Source organism: Epinephelus lanceolatus, chromosome 15, assembly GCF_041903045.1.
Source record: "Epinephelus lanceolatus isolate andai-2023 chromosome 15, ASM4190304v1, whole genome shotgun sequence".
NCBI classification, from domain to species: domain Eukaryota; kingdom Metazoa; phylum Chordata; class Actinopteri; order Perciformes; family Serranidae; genus Epinephelus; species Epinephelus lanceolatus.
In genome coordinates this window covers 40685258-40701121 of record NC_135748.1, presented here as the reverse complement: position 1 = coordinate 40701121, position 15864 = coordinate 40685258, and the positions used below count along the sequence as shown (strand labels likewise).

At 41.5% G+C, this 15864-nt stretch overlaps 2 protein-coding genes across 2 annotated transcripts; both read right to left on the bottom strand.

Annotated features, from left to right (window-relative positions):
- Window positions 1-403: 403 nt before the first annotated feature.
- On the bottom strand, window positions 404-7029 carry sptssa (serine palmitoyltransferase, small subunit A). The gene is made up of 2 exons (XM_033643310.2): window positions 6854-7029; window positions 404-3480 (listed from the first exon to the last, which is right to left on the bottom strand). The coding sequence occupies exons 1-2, from the start codon at window positions 6954-6956 to the stop codon at window positions 3377-3379; spliced, it is 207 nt and encodes a 68-aa protein (XP_033499201.1). The 5' UTR covers window positions 6957-7029; the 3' UTR covers window positions 404-3376.
- A 1183-nt stretch (window positions 7030-8212) lies between these two features.
- eapp (e2f-associated phosphoprotein) lies at window positions 8213-14636 on the bottom strand. Its single transcript, XM_033642214.2, has 6 exons — window positions 14473-14636; window positions 13092-13273; window positions 12589-12696; window positions 12383-12494; window positions 12147-12272; window positions 8213-9699 (listed from the first exon to the last, which is right to left on the bottom strand). Exons 1-6 carry the CDS (start codon window positions 14550-14552, stop codon window positions 9405-9407), a joined length of 903 nt encoding a protein of 300 aa, XP_033498105.1. The 5' UTR covers window positions 14553-14636; the 3' UTR covers window positions 8213-9404.
- Window positions 14637-15864: the final 1228 nt, after the last annotated feature.

Sequence of the window (15864 nt, the reverse complement as noted above, 5' to 3'; positions counted from 1 at the left end):
AGGTGGGTGACTTAAACACATGGAAACACTCCCATCTAGTGTCTGGTGAAGGTAACTACAGGAGGAAGATCATGGACACCAGCCCAGAGACATTGCATAGAACAAATTTAATAATTAAAGCCCTTAAACTAGAATTACCTCCTTGTGGTTGTACACCGCTGCTCACCACTGAAGTTGCAGTTACAGTCTCCATCCATGTCAGTGAAAACATGGATGCTTCACACACAGAAGATCTATACAATCAGCACAGTTTCAAGATTAGAGTCACCAATTCAGTATCTGACCAAATGTCTCCCCTTCTGTTCCTGAGATATGACGCTGAGTAATGGACAGAAAAGTGTTTTTGCAGCTGATTGGTCAGAGCAAAATAAAATCAGAGTAACCCCAGGTACAAGAAACAGCCTTTGCTTGGTGAAACATCCCTTTAATGATCTCATAGAACAGTGTTTGATATCAGTAGTTCACAAAAACCACAAGTATTTTATGCTATACGCCGACATATCTGACTACAAAACTTTACAAGTATGTATACAAGATTATATACACAAAACTGAGAGAAATACATTATTTTTTTATCAGGAGAAATAATCACAATTTTCTAAAGGGATACCAGTAGCAGTACATATCATAAAACATGATCACATAAAAATGGAACATTTCTCATCTCTGTACAAAGAGGAAACTGTTAACGCTGCCTGCTGTGCATCTTAAAACAATTTAAAAAAGGACAACTGTCAACTCGTTAACCACCATTTTTCATTGTGCTGCAGCCCGCCTGCTTCAAGAGGGAAGACGTTCAGAGTCACTTTCTCCATGACTCCATCTGTCACCATTTGCATTTACAGAGTGACTCATGTGTACAAGCAGCAGCAGCCACAAGGATACAGGTAACAAGAGAATCACTAAAGCAACTTTAACTCTGCAGGACAAACAGTCATTAGATACTTTCCACGCTGAGACAAAGAAACATGGAGGACACGTTCATTTTTCAGGCTCTGTTTTCTTTAAAGGTCCCAGATTCTGCTCATATTCAGGTCCAGACTTGTATTTTGGGCTCTACTAGAACATGTTGAGATGCTGTAATGTTTAAAAAATATACCTGTAATCACCCTCTGTCTGAACACTCTGTTCCTCCATCTTTGTTGACCGAATCACCATGACGTCACGCTAACAATACCAGGTAGAAAACTAGCAAACATGTTGATTTCTGTCGTCATTTTTAGCCGCAACTTTATTAAAGATATGTAGTAAAACACGGTGGTCCGATCCCATCTGATGTTTCTGTTGTGCTTATTTTAGGCACTCTGTTGCTTTGCTAACGTCTTTGATAAACCAAATCAACCAACACGGAAGCTAAACAACGTACTGCTGTGGATGCGGCTGCAGCAAACCATATTTTAGCCAGCTAAGAAAATCCATATCAGTCTAAGTGTACACTATACTTGAATATTTGCCTCGGCCATTTCACACACTAACCAACTGAGGCTGTGCTAGACCAGCAGCTGTCAATGGAGCCTAGTGGCTTAAAGACAAGAGCTTCAATTCCCCGTTGGAAAAGACTGACGGCGAGGTTAAGCAGTGAGAATACTGTAATATACACTTGACTGATTTTGATCTTTTTTGGTGGAAAAGGAGGCTAAGAACTAACACACTGCAGCAGTGCTTCCTCAGCGCCGTTTAAATTTACCTACGCGACGCCTGGATTTTCTACCCAGAAGTTGTTATAAATAAACACAGTGATTCGGTCTAAAGAGGGTGTCATTGGAGTTGCGATGAGAGGCAACAACTTGGGTCCCTGTCAGCTGATGTCAACCACATACACAAGAAATACAAAAGGACCCATTAAGAACGTTCCGACCAAAGATTCATGACAAGACGAAAACCATTCTAGAACGTTGCAGAGAAAAGTGTCAGCGGTGTGAACTGGCCGGTCTGAGCTCGACTCAAGCTGGCTGATGGTGTCACCTGACACTCAGCTGGTCAAATCGCCGGCGGCTAGTTTTAAAGCACATCACCTGTTAGTGAAGTCCGCTGGTCAAGTCAAAATGACAGCACACAGTGTACACCGTCTCATCGTGGTCACTTGGTGTGAACTGGCAGGTTTTTAGAGCACTGCAGAACGGCGCGTTGCAGGTAGCCGTCTGTTTCAACTCATCTCGTCACAAATCTTTGGTCTGAACTGGACTTAATATTTCTATACCTAAAGAACAGTCTACTATATAGTGTACTTGTGACATCAAAAATTTACAGAAATCCTGATGGCTCGTTCAAAGGCACGGTTTCTGAAGACGAACTGTTTGAATATCTCTCAGAACTGAGCATTTTGATACTTCCACAGTATTTATATAGGTGCAACTTTAAAGTCTGGACTTCATGCACAGCTCGTACAGACTGATCCATGCCAAAGGTTCCTCCAAGCTTTAGCTCTAATTTGAGTGTGTCCTCTTTGTGTCTCCAGTAAAACACAATCTTTAATCTACGGACTGTTTAGCTGTAAAATGAGCAGGAACCTGCAGCAACTGTACTAAAATCAGAGAAACCTCCTGCAGCCGTGCACCTGATACAGGTCGCTGCTGCTGCCTGACTGGAGTGTCATTTCAGGAGTAAAATAATAAGTTAATTATAAATATACACGACAGATCTCAAGCGTGATTGGGTCCCATGCCACCATTTCCCACCCTTTCCACATCGCAGCCATTTTATCGGCACTACCTGCCTTCCTGTGTCTGGTGCTGAAAAATGATGGTGAAGGTTGAAAATAGTCGATCCTTCAAAGCAGATGCTGCCTCATCCAGAGGTCTGATCCTGCTCTAATAATCATACACGGCTCATAAAATGGACAAAAGGACAAATTGTTTTGTCCGTCAGACACTGTGTCTCCCACATAAGACTCTTAAGACAACAATGGTTTCATGTCTCAATGGAATAAAAATAAAACAGTCCAATCACTCCACACACCCAGACTTCTGTATCATTACACATTTTCAAAAACTGTAAGGTGCGCTTGATTTTATAAAAAAAGAAAAAAAAAAAGAAGATAAAAATAACAACATGAAAGGAAACCAAGCACACCTCTGTAAGGCCTTGCCTCTGAGCCCAACACTGTCCACAATCCCAAACATTTCAGTGAAGAAGAAACCATCCCGGGGAATTAGACCATCCAACGTGACCTTGAGTGCAACGTTCAGAGCTCCGACCTTTAACATTGAACGAGCTGTGGAAAAAAGGAGGAGGAGGAGGAGGAGGAGAGAAGCTCGGCCTCGACATGGTTGGAAACGATCCCCACCTCAAGCCCAGGAGACGGCTGGTAGATGGACGGACAGGAAGCCAGAGACAGACAGGACCTGTGGGCGGATGGACGGGTGTCAGGATGGTGTCATTGGACGACCTCGAAGTAGTGCAGGATGGCCATGATGTGCTGCGGCATGAAGACGTAGCCGGTGTAAACGGCCATGCCGGCTACGGAGATCACCAGGGAGTCTGGAGAGGAGGCGTTAAGGAGCAACTGAAGACACAATCATTCATTCATTAAGACTGAGCTTTAAATCTGTTTCACATCCTGATGTCGTGTCTTACATCAAGCACTGCCTACCAACTACTTCATTGGCAATATCAGCATGCCAAATTGGCGACGGTGAAGTCCATTGGTGATTGATATCACTCTGATTGTCAGTTCAGCTCAGCGCACGAGAAGACAAACAAAATTGAGGAAAGTAAACAAAGAGCTAAGGAGCTCTTTAGCAGAAACATTTCCTGATGGTTTGTGTTACTGTTCACTGGCGCTCAGTAAATATGCTCTGCCACTAAATCCCTTAGAACCCTACACACTGCTCCTTTAAAGGGTTGGTTCAGATGAAATATGTTTCTTTGAATTAATAAGAGTCACTAGAACATTCAGTGTGTTTATATGCAACGAGGTTGCTCTGAGAAATTACGTGTTAGCATGCACTGTACTGGTAACCTGTTTACTGTAAATCTGTGTAATGCTGATTCACATTGAAATAAGTTGCTATTTATTTTTTAAATGTCATTTTTAATGTCTTTACACTGGGATCGTTCACCTGTGTCTCAGGTGACTAACAGCTCAGCTGAGACACACCTGTGTGGCACTGTGCCTACAATCACAAATGGACGAGATGGAGCCAGTGCTATGACAACTGACTTCAAAGAAGCAAGTCTGTTAATCAGATTGATGGGAGAATCAATGAGCAACTATATTGATAATCAGTTCACGGTTTCAGACATTTTTCTGGGCAAAAAAGCCATTTGATGGTTCCAGCTTCTCTGACATGAGCATTCTCTGCTTGTCCTTGTGTTAGATTACATTCAATTTAATATTTTTGACTGTCTTAATGTCGATTGGTCATAGAGAGGAATTTGAAGATGTCAGACCTTAAACTATGGGAAAGGAGGAAAGCTGAATTAAACTGCTTTTGTTTTATGAGGTTTCTACTTTGTTATCTTAAGCTTCATCTCAGCGTTAGTGTCGCACACAACAGAATTTTAAGCTTTGTTAATGTGGTGTTTCTTGCTGAAAGGCAGCTTTGGAGTCATAGTTGTCTTCTCTTCTTTAGCTTTTATGTCCACGTGCTGCATTAAAGCTCTGACCTTTTCATCAAATGACCCAACGTGACAGCAGAATAAATGTCAGCATTGTACGTTTCTGCAAACCACAGACATGTTACATTTGTGAGTTATTATGTAGTAGACACGTTGAAGGTTTCTTCGTGCTTCAGCAAGGCTGTGGTTAATGTGTGGTTAGGTTTAGGCACAAAAAACACTTGGTGATGTTAGAAGAAAGATCATGTTTTGGCTTAAAATACCCGCTCCTGGTGGCTCTATCCTGGCAGAGAAAGCAGTGACTTCCTGGTAAAACACAAACACGGAAACAAGAAAAGCTTCTCATGGCACTGTGCCCGGGAGACATACAGCCATAGGTTGTGTTGTTTGTTGCTCTTGAACATGGTCTGCAGCTTGGCATGCATCTCGTCATCATACACCAATGACAAATTCAGCTCATATACTACTTTAGAAATTCTGATATTAGACATATGGTTTGTTAAAGGTACAATGCCAATATTTTCTTTTGTAGACTGGACTAAAGAACCAGATATTTTCGACAGCTGTTTAAATTTGGGATGCACTATACTGAATTATTTGCCAACATCTAATACGCTGATATACAACAACTCATCTGACCCATAACAGATATCAATAAATGCACTTTTAACCTGCCTAATTTTAGTGATCAACAAGTCTCTTCTGTAGTGGAATTAACATCATATAACGCCTGCATACTCTTATTGTGACGGCCCACCAGCAGATGGAGACATGAAATACAATACATTATTCATTCATTGAGCAAATTAAGAAAAAACATGTTGGCCGATTCTGATAGTTCATTTTAAAACCAATACTGGTCTATGCTGATGATGTGCTGATATACTCGTGCATTCATAGTTTACATTTTATGCTGCTGATTCAAACAGGAGAGTTTCATGTCCATACAAGCGCTTAAGTTCTCCTGCTGCCAGTTGCCTAACACTATCTATGACAAAATTAATGGGACTGAGAGCAATTATTCTTGCTCAAGGTCATCGTCAGCCTTTCAAATATTGCTAAACACAGCTTCCCATCACAAGAAGTGAGGGTTCAGAACTTTGAGACAGAAATCAAGTTCACCTTTATGAAGCTGTAATCAGCAAGTATTTGGTATTTTTAACACAAGCCGTGACTGATTGCTGTGACACCACCTAATAACAGAATCAGCAGCATGATCCCAGAGCAGCTGGGGAATTAACATTTGATGGGGAGCAGCACTCAGGCTGATAACAAGCAGAGGAACAATAACACAAACACACCTGACCCTGAGGCAAGACGAGATGAGGGTGATACCAGCTGCAGGAAGACGATACGTCATGTACAGAGAGTGACACTGACGGCCTGCTGCTGCACGAGCGCAGATCAAAGTGCAGCCATAACACCATTAACACGATGCACTTTAATTATTAACCGCCCATCCTTTAACGTTGATTAGACAGACTTTAAAGTTTTATTGTTTCATTTAAGTTAAAAAATAAAGTAGTGTGTGGTGTTAACCAGAGTGTGTGTGTCACCTGACTGTGGATAGGAAGTTGGCTGCAGTTAGCTTAGCCTCGACGCCGCCCGTCCTCTTCTGCGAAGTAATCACGTGCCGAACTCCGTTGACATTTCTATTTATTTAATGCGTTTTCACTTGTGAGCAAAGATACGTGCGTAGTACAACAAAGTGTGTGACACTCTCTAATTCAGTAATAAAGTGTCTTTAATTCGGCTTTCAAATATGAAGGAATTGTTTTTCACAAATACGTGTTTTGTGCCCAAAACGACAGCGAGTAGCAAGAAGTTTTGACTCAATCACCCAAGCCTCCATTTGCAATTTAACGATCCTTCACTTGTAAGTAAATGCGCGTACCTTACCGAACAAAATTTGAAACTTTAACTAAAACTATACAAGTGGTCTCTTAATTCGGCGTCATTAAAAATAAAAAAAATGATTCCGTTTTGTAAAGAATCTCATTTGTATTTAAACACCTTAGCGGCTGGCGAACACGTTTGGTTCATTTCCGTTTCAACCATAAACACTTAAGAACCGATAAGTTACATTATATATATGCCGAATTTGCCATACACCCCTAAACATTCATAAAATACCTTATCTGATATTCACAACACAACATAAACAAGTTTATCGATTAGTAAAGTGAGTGTTACGTATCCGAGCAGAAAGCTAGCTTAGCTCCGCTGACGTCCCGGCTAAAGTTAGCTCGTTAGCTCTCCGGTTGATCCGTGTGTAGCGGTGTGAAAAGGATACTGAACACGGTTCTCTCCCACGGCTCCAGCATGTACAGCGCCGTCACCAGAAGATACTGGTAGTAAAACCACGATAACTGCTTCCAACAGTCACCGAGGGCCATGGCTCCAACTTTACTAACGACAACTTGTTTCTTTCCTCTCTGTGTTTTTTCCCTCTTTCTACGTAGTTGTGGTGACGTAGGACGCAAAGTAATGAGGTGCTTATTTTTAGCCAATCACAAGTCTGCGTGTGGGTGTAGTGCTGTGACGTAACCAGGGAGTTCCAGCTTCCTGATTTCAAAGTAATGTACAGTGAGATCACCGTGTAACCTTATGTACACCGTGTTTGTTTGTATAAAACTAGTTTTATTTAATTAGTTAGTGTGTTTCCAGTTCTTTATCTCCCTCCTGCTGCTTTACACACTTTAACAACTTAATTATTTTGTCATATTCCATTTCCTTTTCCTTTTTATACGTTGATCTTTGTTTTAAACGTCCCATGAAGAAGCCCAACTGTGGACTGATCCTATGAAGACATATTGGGTATTAATATAATCTCATGAAACTCCAGTGTTGTCCAGAAACACATACATGATGGTGACACACTCACACACACATTTGTTTACATACACTATCCTGCTGCCACAAACATGTACTACTAGATCAATGAATGTGGATTAATCCGCAGATAAAAGTTGTCCCCCCCAAAAGTGCACCATTTTCTCCTGTTTCCTGTTTCTGCTACGTCCACACTGCTCATATTGGAAATACCTCCTCAGGAGTTTGCAGCCATTTGAGAGTCTTTGTAGCAGGGTGAGGAGGAGTCATGTGAATGTACATATTTGTGCACTTCTTCGTTCTCCTCCATTTGGTCCATGTTTACCTAACGAGAAAGGAGAAAGCCAGAAATGCACAGGAGGAAATGTGCTGCTACCAGGCCGACCAGTCAAAGTTGTTGTGGTGTAGTTAAATTTTTGGAGAGATGCACGTCAGGCTAAGGCGTAGGCTCTACATTGACACAGAGCCTACTTTAAAGTTTAAAAAGAAGAAGTTTAAATTCCACATTTGTTTGATAAAAATGACAGTGACCAGCTGTTTTAGGAAATGATTGAGATTCTTTTTGAAGAAACTTAATATAACCAAACAAAAACTACAGTATTCCACATGATATATATCATTAAAAACTGTACAACTCAAGCAGACAAAGGATTCCTCGATCAGATTGGTCCTATAGTTTCTGGTGGACACTTCACTGTACCTGCAACGTATATAAGCGCCATACCCAAAAACAGGCTGGCGTTACCTTCTCACAGATATGTCTGTAATGGTATAAGCACAGTACTGTATATGTCTGTAGATAAATGAAAGGAATAGAGAGTTTGTTCAACAGAAAGCACTGACAATTTTATTTACAACCGCAAAATGTCCCTCTGAGGACACACCCTGCTCACAACTCTTCAAAAAAAAAAAATCTTAGCAGGCCAGTAACATTTTAAGTCAACCCTCTTTTGTCTAACATTCATAAGCACTGTACAAACATTTAATAATACTGACCCCACTGATATGGGGCCAGCTCATGTAGGGAGGATCTTGAGGCTGAGCCCAGACACCCTACAGAGGAAACTCATTTCAACTGCTTGTATCCATGATTTCATTCTTTCAGTCACTACCCAGAGCTCATGACCTTAGGTGAGGGTTGGGACGTAGATGGACCAGGAAATAGAAAGCTTCGCCTTCTGGCTCAGCTCCCTCTTCACATCAATCTGGTGTTGCACCTGCATCACTGCAGATGCCGCACCAAACCGCATATTGATCTCACGCTCCATTTTACCCTCTTTTGTGAACAAGACCCCGACATACTTGAACTCCTTCGCTTGCAGCAATAACTCTCCCAACTGGTTTTCTGGCAGAGAACCGTGGCCTCAGACTTGATGAGGCCAACACCACCACATCATCTGTATAGAAAAGAATATGTCAACAACTGTAACGTTCCCAATGAAGACATGTTTTATATGACTACATCTCTGTTTTACTGTACTGTCAGTCATTGTCTGTTCATACAGCAGCTTCTGCTTGTGGAAGAGGGGTTATATTTGTTGATAAATAAAAAATAAGGCAAAGTTAACAGGAAGTCTTATTAAAAATGTTTGAGTGTGTAGGTAAAAAAAATTGGGTCTCAGTCAATATGTTGCTAACCAGCCTTTTAATTCTCAAATATTTATACCCATATCGGTCTCAAAATTCAAGCTGCTGTGTGTTCAGTCCAGTACGGATCATCGGCGCTGCAACACTGGTCTCAGATTCCAGTTTTCGTGAGACATTAAAGGGAGATAAAAAATGTCATAGACAGACAACATGCTGCAGTTTTCTCTCCTCATTAAGTGAAGTGACCAAACACGTTGTTATTTCAGAGTGTTTATGAGCTGAGTCTGGTTCACTCAGAGCGACCACAGAGCTATTCCTCCCTTCCAGTCAGAGAGAAGCAGTCATCATCCTTCTGATAAAGCTGCTGTGAGCTGAAGACTCAGAGACAAACCCATGAAATAAAACAAACAGTCTGCGTGTCTGTCTCAGCAGTGGCTGGCCAGGATGTTGAAGAAGTGGTAGACCTCGTCTTTGTCGAACACGGCCACCTCAGTGGAGCACTCTGTGCACTGCACCGGGTGGTAAATCTCATCAGCGTCCATCCCCGCCGGCGTCGGGTCGGGAGTCTTGTCCAGCGGCGTGTCTGTTCTCTGTCCCCTCCTCCTCTTCCTCCTCCTCTGTTTCAGCTCCGTCTGGGTTTTGTAGCGCAGCACCTCGTCTCTCTTCACCGCGCAGTTCATGACAAACATGGCGCGATACTGCGTCCGGTACTTCTCATGCCTGAGTGGACACAAAACAGATGACATCAGCTGAGCAGATGGTTTGCATCTGGAGAATCTACATCAATCATAATCCAGCTTCTCTGAAGAGAACGGTTTGTTTCAGGGCTGCAAATCATTTTTATCATCTGCTGATTCTTGATTCCAACACAGGGTTTTGATATAACTCAGGATTGGAGGCTGAAACAAGAGAATATTTGACTGATTTGAGCTCTGGACATTTTTATTAATTCTGATTAGAAACGTTCTCCAAACTCCCAATAATATAGAGCTGGAGCAATCACTGATTAATCCATAGAGATTAATCAGAAATGATTGCAATAACTGGCATTTTGGCTTCAGTCCCGCCACTTGGGCTGTGAGATACCACTCACAACAGCAGGGTATGAGGGACTAAAAGCAGAGGGGGCACACCTGGGACGCCAGGTTCTGCCAATAAGCCCTCTGAAGACCTGATGACCCCAGTGAAGCTTTTACCCTCCCTAATACCCCGTTTACACGTAGGAAAAACGCACATATTTTCATGCGGTTTGGCCTCTTGTTTACACGCAAATGGAGCTTTTTTCACGGAAAACGATCATTTGTAAAAACTCCGGCCAAAGTGGAGATTTCTGAAAACACCGTTTATGTGTTGCCGTCTAAACTGGGTGAAACGGGGTTTTAGGTTCTGAAACGTCACACCATGCGCCAGCAAATGCTTGACGTCATGTGAGCGACCTATGTTTACACTTTGTTTGGCTACTGATCATGGATGCTGTTAAGGTGGTACTCATTTTTACGTTTGTGCAAACACTTTGTTACGGCCTTTTTCCACCAGATGCGTGTTGGTTGCGTCTCCACTCCGGCACGGCAGCGGAGCCGATAGGAGTCAATTCTAGTCAATGTGTGTGTTTCCACCAGCTGCAGCTGTGCTGCGTTCCAGCTCCGTCTCAGCTCCGGCACTCCAGAGCAACAGATACGCAGGACTTCTATTTTTGCCGGACGCTGGAGCACAACGCAGCAATTCAGCACAGAGCAGATCATGCGTGGCAGGAAGTTGTGCACACAAACAAAATAAAACATCCGGTTAATTTTCAAAATAAAATACACAGTGTTCACGGCGGATCATATTTCCCTGCACTACACCTTGAAAACGTCGGCCTGAAGTCAACAGGTCAGAGGTTTTCAGACGTCATTTCACCCCGCTGACACCATGGACGAGGAGATGTTCATCATGGCAGCACACTGAGATGTCTTCCGGCGGAGCTGCACTGCTCCGCACAGCAAACGCAGCCGGTGGGTATTGACGGACAGCGGAGCACGCAGCAGATAACCAGCGCTGCCGTTCCGCAACGGACACGCATCCAGTGGAAATCCGGCATTTAAAGCAACATTTAGGAGTAGCTCCATTTCACTGTCAGTCCACACAAACGAACCTCTCGCCATGTTTACTGTTTTGAAAGGAACAGGAAGTTGCATGTCTTATTCGTTGTTGTTGTTATTGTTGTCCATTCTGAGGATTCTGATTGGCTTGCGTGGTTTCATCCTTCTGCCTACACTGCTGTCCATAGGTTTGGCATAGTTATGACGGCACTCGACGGCGTATTTATCCGGGTTCATGTAAATGACAACATTTTTGAAAACGAAGTTGTGTGCACGATGTTATTATTGAAAACGGAGGGGGGGAAATATTAGTTTCTCTAAATACCCGGCTATGTGTAAACGTGGTGTAAATCAGTGAAATCATTGATTATTCCACAGAAACTAATCAGAAATACTTGTGATAACTGGTATTTTTTTTCATGTGAGCCAAAACTTTTTTTTAATTACAGTATGAACAAATCCAGCTACTCCACTAAGTTCAAGTTGATCGATTGAAAATGGAAACGGGGTGAAACAAGTTGACAGTTCTGTCCAATATCAGGCAACAAATCACATCCTGATCGGGGCCACTTTCATATGGGCTCTGAAATCTGATACAGGTCTGATTATTTGCAGCGTGACCTCAGTCTGAACCATAGACTAAAATAATGGACGTGGCTACTGTGACGTCACCCATTCGGCATTTCACTTGTTGCCATTTTGTTTTTTTGGAACCCTAAGTGACCAAATTTGGACAAGAGCGTGGAGCTGTGTGACAGATGGATCTGACTCAGACTGTAGTGACACCTCACAGACAATCAAGTGGCCGCACCCTTAAATATGCATAACTTTGGACCTTAATTAAATGTAAACAGGTGAGTTATAGAAAAAGTCACCCCCCCATACAGTTGTCATGAATGTTAATATTCGCTATAGAGGCCAAAAGTGTTTTTGTACCAGGCTGTAAACATGTTTATTCCTGCTGTAAAGTTGGACATTTTAACATGAGGGTCTGTGGGGACTGGCTCTGTTTCAGACGAGTATGGGCAGCTCACTTCAAAAAGGACAAAAACCCATCGAGCAGCACATGTTGCTGTGAAGTCTCACCTCTGACAGTCCAGGCAGAGAGTCGTCATGCAGGCGGGACAGTTGAGGACGGCGTCGCTGCTCGGTAAACCCTGAGACTGACGAGGCTGCGAGCGAGAACCTGCAGCTGTTGGCTTTCTGTTAAACCTGCACACAAAGAAAAGAGGCTGAACGACCACGAGGAGAAAAGAATCTCTTGTCTGCCAAAATAAACAAACGTTTAATAAAATCAGAGTGATTCCTTCTGAGTGTCTTACTGTCTCCTGGCGTCCACCCAGGCCTGGTCCCTGTCGTCCTCGTCGGGGTCGTACAGCAGCTCGTCATTGGTCATTTTGACCCGCTGTCTCTGCCTCCGGCTGGTGGAGCTGCCTGCAGAGGAAACAGAGAGATTGTTTTACTGTAATAAGAGCTTACGTGTTGCAGACAGCAGGAAAACTGAAGTTGGAGAAACGCTGATGCTTACCTGGTGTGTCTTCCCCCTCTGAGTCAGAGTCAAAATACACCTCATCATACACCTGAGGGTTAGGAAGTCCAGGACCACCTCCTCCTCCTCCTCCTCCTCCTGAGGTTTCTGATGGAGAATAAACAAAGTAACATCAGGAATTCTTACATAACAAGGTCCTTACTGTCTCACAGAGCAGGATTAGTGAGTTACCCAGCTCAGTCTGGGATTAATCCTGACTTTTCAGTCTCAAAGCGATAACTTTGACTCAGCTTTCAGTTTGCAGCTTTTGACTAAAGCTGCAAACTGAACCTGCATGGGGCAGGGTCTCCTTCAGGCTTAGTTATGCATCAGAAGATCTGATGCATAACTAATTGTCACAGGCTTGAGAAACACTGCATTTACATTTAAGTGACAAGTACAACAGAGCACAGAGTGACACCCTTTAAATGCAAAATACTCCCAGTATAACAGATAAACATGCAGACACTTTTCTTTTAATGGAAACCACAGGTCGGTGTTACCTGCTGACGATGGCGCCCAGGTTCCCTCCATGGTCTTCATGGTGGAGCTGAGCTCCGCCTCCATCTCCTTCTCGAACTCATCCCCGCTGGACGACTCGCTCTCCCCCGTCAGATACTCTCTGATCAGCTTCTTCTTCTGCTGCGGCGTCCCGTTCAGCAGAATGTCCAGCTCATCCTCCGAACTGAAACACAGCCGGACAGAAGTTTCACATTCAGCTCATGCAAATGCTTCGGCATGTTTCATTATTTGCTGACACTTTAATGACCAAATGATGGACTGACTAAGGTCACAACGGTTTGAGATTTCCATGGAAAAGTTATCCCAGTTTCACGGTATTAAAGAAATATTGTTATTAGTCAGAATCACCCTTTAAAGAATGAAAACAGAAGGTTTATTTTTGGTAGAGCAAATGTTTTATTACTTTAATTGAAACCATTTTTTAAGTGGAAGAATATGTAAAAAGTCTCCTGTTTGAAAATAAATAAAATAAAGAACAGATTCTCAACCCTGTTTTTTTTTAAACCTTTAATACCCTCATATCGTACAAAAGCACATGTATACAGCATGATAACAATCAATTTTCATCTTCTTTCATCTTATAAAGTCTAGGCTATTTAATTTTTCCTTATCATATTTTTCATTTTAATACAGCGATGTAAGCACTGTATGTGAACACATGAATGGCTCAGACCTGAACTGTAATAAACAGGAGCTTCTGCGAAACAAAAAGACCCTCATCCATTTAAAACCAACATGAGTTATTCTGACGTCATTTTGGTGAAAGTAGCGAAAAAGAAGTGTAATTAGTATCTCACTACTCTACAAGGGGAATAATGTTGTAAGATATCTTAGTAGTTTCAAATTAAAGTAACTGGTAATATGTAAAATATTACATTTTGAGAGTCACTTGCTCAACACTGCTTTTAACACAGCACTTTACAATGTAGTAGTACTACTTTTACACAAGTAAAGGACCTGCATATTTCCACCAGCATTGTCTCAATGAATGTATAAACTAAACGTTCGTATCTGTCCCACAGGCTGTGTTTTACTTACAGGAATGGCTTGTATTATTGTGGTGTTTCTGAAGAACATTAACTGGTGTCTAACAAAGTCAACCTTAGCGGTAGAATAAGGACGAACGGCAAACCGCTTTGTCATCATGTTAATATATTTTAAATACTTTACATGACTGTAAAATATTTTAACAATCGACATATAGGGAGAGACAGATCATCAGTAACAGTCCCTCTGTCTTCAGCCTGCACCGGTTTGTTTACATGTTAGCATCCAGCTAGCTCGCGGCACGTTAGCCTCATGGTGCTAAAGCTACAAAGTTTTTACAGCTAAGAGATTATTTATTTATTATTTATTTCCTACCTGCTCTCAGCTCGCTCCTCATCACTCGGCTCCTCGATCTCATACGAGTCAAACTCCTGAGGTTTATTCAGTTTGTTCATTTTAACTGCTCGACAGAGTTCAACATGAGACGTTAGCGAGTTAGCAGCAACGTACGAACGACTGCTTCCGGTTCTTCTTCTTCTTTAGTTTGGTGAAACGGAAGTGGGAAACAGTACCGCCACCTATTGAGTAGAGAGAAGACAAGGCCAACGTTTATAGACTGTGGACTATGCAGCATAAAATAAAATAAAATAAAATAAAATAAAATAAAATAATGACTGAAATATAACTGAAAAAATAAAATAAAACAAATTAAACTAGGTAAATATAATAAAAATACAAATTATCTTCCAATTGTAACCACAGTATTTTTTAAAACAGGCCTTTAGGGTTTTTATGTTTCTTTAGAAAATATAACAACAATAATAATAATGATAATAATAATAATAATAATAATGAAACTTTATTTTTTATATTCAAAGCAAAGTCACAGTGCATTTTACAAAAATAAAATACAATAGACAATGATTAAAAAAACAATAAAACCAGTTTAAAAGTCACACAACATGGGACAACAGTAGCTACCTATAAGAAAGAGTAAAATAGATCAAATAAAACAAAACAAAACAGTAAAATAATAGTTATGATATATAAATAGGTTTTAAGAAGTGATTTACAGATAAAAGTGAGTTCAGGTCTTAAACTGTGTGAAAGCACATTTACAAAAGTGTGTGTTTTAAAAGTGTTTTAAAGGAAGATAAAGAGCTCACCAGTCTTTCTCCTCAGGGGCCTATTTATTTTTTCTTTCACTAAAGATATTGAAATAAGATATGACAAAATATGTTGATCTCACATACCAAAATAAATCTCAAAATTTGTGTTGTCTTGTACGGAGCATGAATGGATTTCTGCCCATATCTCTAATAAAATAATATAAAGTCAAATACAAATCTGAATATTCATCTGTCCCTACACTCAACACAAATCTTGGTAAAAACAAAGTCCTGCTTTAATGGACCTGTCTTGTTCTCCTGAGAGGTGACAAATAAATGAACTACACTAATGAAACAACTCGTTAATGGCTGATTGATCAGTTCCCAGACTGATGATTGATCTTAAATTGACTGATTAAAAAGGGATTTTTAATCAATAGCAACAAAAGCTGGATTCACTCGCTCTGTTCAGACTTTCTACAGCCAACGTGTGGCACTACAAACTGCTGCTGTTACAACAAACTGCCGCTGGGTGGAGGCAACAGATCAGAGATATCAGAGGCTCCATCACCTCCACCTCTCAGAGGGCAGCTCAGATTCATCTGGAGGCCTCGTCCATGAAATGAAAGAAGGAATCAAAAGCAAATGATTTAACGTT

Excerpts from the sequence above, each read along its gene's own strand:
- sptssa (XM_033643310.2), bottom strand. The coding sequence starts at position 6,956 with ATGGCCCTCGGTGACTGTTGGAAGCAGTTATCGTGGTTTTACTACCAG. Across the intron at positions 3,481-6,853 it reads GTGGGAGAGAACCGTGTTCA|ACTCCCTGGTGATCTCCGTA; the intron begins GTATCCTTTTCA and ends CCTCCTCTCCAG.
- eapp (XM_033642214.2), bottom strand. The coding sequence starts at position 14,552 with ATGAACAAACTGAATAAACCTCAGGAGTTTGACTCGTATGAGATCGAG. Across the intron at positions 13,274-14,472 it reads GAGGAGCGAGCTGAGAGCAG|TTCGGAGGATGAGCTGGACA; the intron begins GTAGGAAATAAA and ends GCTGTGTTTCAG. Across the intron at positions 12,697-13,091 it reads CTGGGCGCCATCGTCAGCAG|AAACCTCAGGAGGAGGAGGA; the intron begins GTAACACCGACC and ends ATTCTCCATCAG.